At 42.2% G+C, this 2,652-nt stretch overlaps 1 protein-coding gene across 1 annotated transcript; it reads left to right on the top strand.

Annotated features, from left to right (window-relative positions):
- Window positions 1-427: 427 nt before the first annotated feature.
- LOC128857476 (uncharacterized) lies at window positions 428-1,438 on the top strand. The gene is made up of 3 exons (XM_054093232.1): window positions 428-433; window positions 509-1,226; window positions 1,278-1,438. The coding sequence occupies exons 1-3, from the start codon at window positions 428-430 to the stop codon at window positions 1,436-1,438; spliced, it is 885 nt and encodes a 294-aa protein (XP_053949207.1).
- Window positions 1,439-2,652: the final 1,214 nt, after the last annotated feature.

Here is a 2,652-nt window from a genome sequence, read left to right as displayed (position 1 = left end):
TCTGGTATAAACAATACCAATAATTAAGTGAAATAAAAAGTATATTGCAAAATTACTTTAAAGAAGAAAACAAAAAAAAAAAGACCTCGATTAAAAATAAATACTAGCAAAGTCACTCAAACGTTTGAAGTAAGGAAATTGAGAACTGCAAGAAGTACAAGACGCTTCTATAGTATATAAACATATATACATATATATTGTATATAGTATTGCTATCTATTTTCAGAAATGATTACTTCAGCAGCCATTTTTGGTTTTCCCTTTTTGGGTAGCATTTTTGATCTGTTTGTGTGCACCTGAAATTCTGTAGAACATCATTAGTGCGTTTAGGAACAAATCTTCCTCTATAAAAACCAATCACATTCGGCTATTTGGCAACAATTTCACATCTGGTTTTCAATAGTGAAGTCTTTGAAGTATCAGCGCCATGAAGGTGAGTTCTGGATAAAACAAATTTGAAACCTCCTCAAAATAAGGATTAACTTAGATACGTTTTGCATTCACCCAGGTTTTCGTCTGTATCTTAGCGTATTTGGCGGTCGCCAGTGCAGGAGGAGGTGGTTATATACCACACGGTGGTGGTGGTGGTGGTTATGGCGGCTACGGTGGCAGTAGCTCTGCTGGATCCTCTAGTTATGCCAGTTCTGGTGGACTAACGCATTCAGCAGGCGGCGGTGGTGGTTATGGTGGCGGTGCTGGTTATGGTGGCGGTGCTGGTTATGGTGGCGGCGGTGGTTATGGTGGCGGTAGAAAGTATGCTGGTGGTTTTGGAAAAGGAGGTGGTGGAGGCGGTGGTGTTTCCCATGTCTATCGCAAAAGTGGTACTTTATTATTGAATACTGGTTCAGGATTGGCAGGTGCATCGCATTCGGCAGTTGTATCCGGTGGTGCACCATCGGCGGCCTATGTCGGCGGCAGTATTAGTTTAGGCCGTGGCCTCGGCAGCAGTGGTTGGAAAAGTGGTGTTTCATCAATCGGTGCTGGCGGCTATGGTGGCGGCAGGGGTAGTGGCTTTGGTGGCGGATATGGCGGCGGGCGAAAAGTTGGTTTGTATGGCGGTGGTATTGGCGGCGGTACTTCGTATGGCAGTGGTGGAGGCGGTGCTGGTTTTGGCGTCCCTCAAGGCGGTTATGGTAGCGGTGGTTCTTCATATGGTGGTGGCGCAAGTGCCGTTGCCAGCGCTAGTGCCAGTTCTTCTGCTAACTCATATGGCTCGTCAGGTGCTGGTCTCTACGGCGGTGGTTCAAGTGGATATGGTGGTGCTGCCGGATTGGGAGGCTATGGCGGCTCCAGTGGAAGTGGTGGATATGGTGGATACGGGGGATCGCATGGAGGCTTGGGAGGCTATGGTGGATCCATTGGAAATGGTGGATATGGTGGATATGCTGCTGGTAGTTCTTCGGCTAGTAGCAGCTCTGGCGGTTGGTGGAAAGATTAAAGGAACTCGACCGTGAAATATGAGAAAGGATTTAAAAAAATGTGAAAGTTCATAAGTTTACGAAATAAAAGTTTGCAATGTTGATAATTTTGTCAAAATAATCAACGAATATTTCATAAATAATACTTTTACAATCTGGCAGAAAGATAGTGCCTTATTTTGGTAGCTGTCTTACAATGTGACCAAGTTTTAGGCCTCTTTTCTTCTTTACGAAAGGAATCTCGGGGTATGATTTTCAACTTTTTTAATTCTACTGCTGATGAAGGCAAGACAAAAATAATGATATTTACTGAGAGTAAAACAAGTTGTACAGAGTGCTCCAACGCCTCTTCGCAAGATGAAAAGAGAGAGAGAGAGAGAGAGAGAGAGAGGGAGAGAAGCATTCCAAAGTGTGAGGATCTTGATATATGGGCTGGTAGTGAAATTTTGAGAGCAATTCTACAGCTAGCAAGAACAAAGTTTTTAGTTGGAATTATAGTTCTCTAATATGAAAATAGCGTCTTTGAGAACTCTTGTTCTCATCAAGGATATCTAATCTACCCTTCTGATCAGGATATTACATTGAGAGAAAGGCAAAGGGAGAGGCGCTGTGTCTCTGAGTTACAAAGATTAAGTAGGAAAGAATTGGATATCATTTGGTACTTTCTATGATGAAAATTTCCCTAAAAAGGAAAAATAGCTCTAAATGCGCTCGTTCATTCGTGAATGGGAAGCATTAGGTGGCGATACGCTTGAGATGTTATGGTTTGTTTTTCATCCTAAAAATGTTCACCAAGGCGAAATGATTTTTTATTTGGTACAAAAGTGGAACAATCCTGTTGAACCAAAATGCGAGCCTTCGGCAGAGAATATTGAAGCAGTGAATGGTTGTTCTTTGCCACATTTACTATACAAGTTGAAGTCCAAAATAAACAAGACTGGTCTGAAATAGAAATGACAGAAGCTTTGTTCTGATACCCTCGAGTTTATTTATTCCAAATAGTCTCCTCTGGTCTCGATGTACTGTTTTGCGCGATCTAAAAGTTTTTCGAAAGAGTGTTTCAAGTCATTGTCCGGAATGACCTTCATGATATCGGTACAAATCTTTTGGATGACCTCTACGGACGCAAAACGTTTTCCTTTCATGGTCAAATGCGATTTTTCGAATAGGTAGAAGTCACAGGGAGCCATATCAGGCGAATATGGTGAATGATTGATGGTTAAAATGCGATTTA

This window comes from Anastrepha ludens, chromosome 3 (assembly GCF_028408465.1).
Source record: "Anastrepha ludens isolate Willacy chromosome 3, idAnaLude1.1, whole genome shotgun sequence".
In the NCBI taxonomy this organism is placed as follows: Eukaryota; Metazoa; Arthropoda; class Insecta; order Diptera; family Tephritidae; genus Anastrepha; species Anastrepha ludens.
The sequence above is the reverse complement of the archived record's forward strand: the minus strand, read 5'-3'. Positions and strand labels throughout refer to the sequence as shown.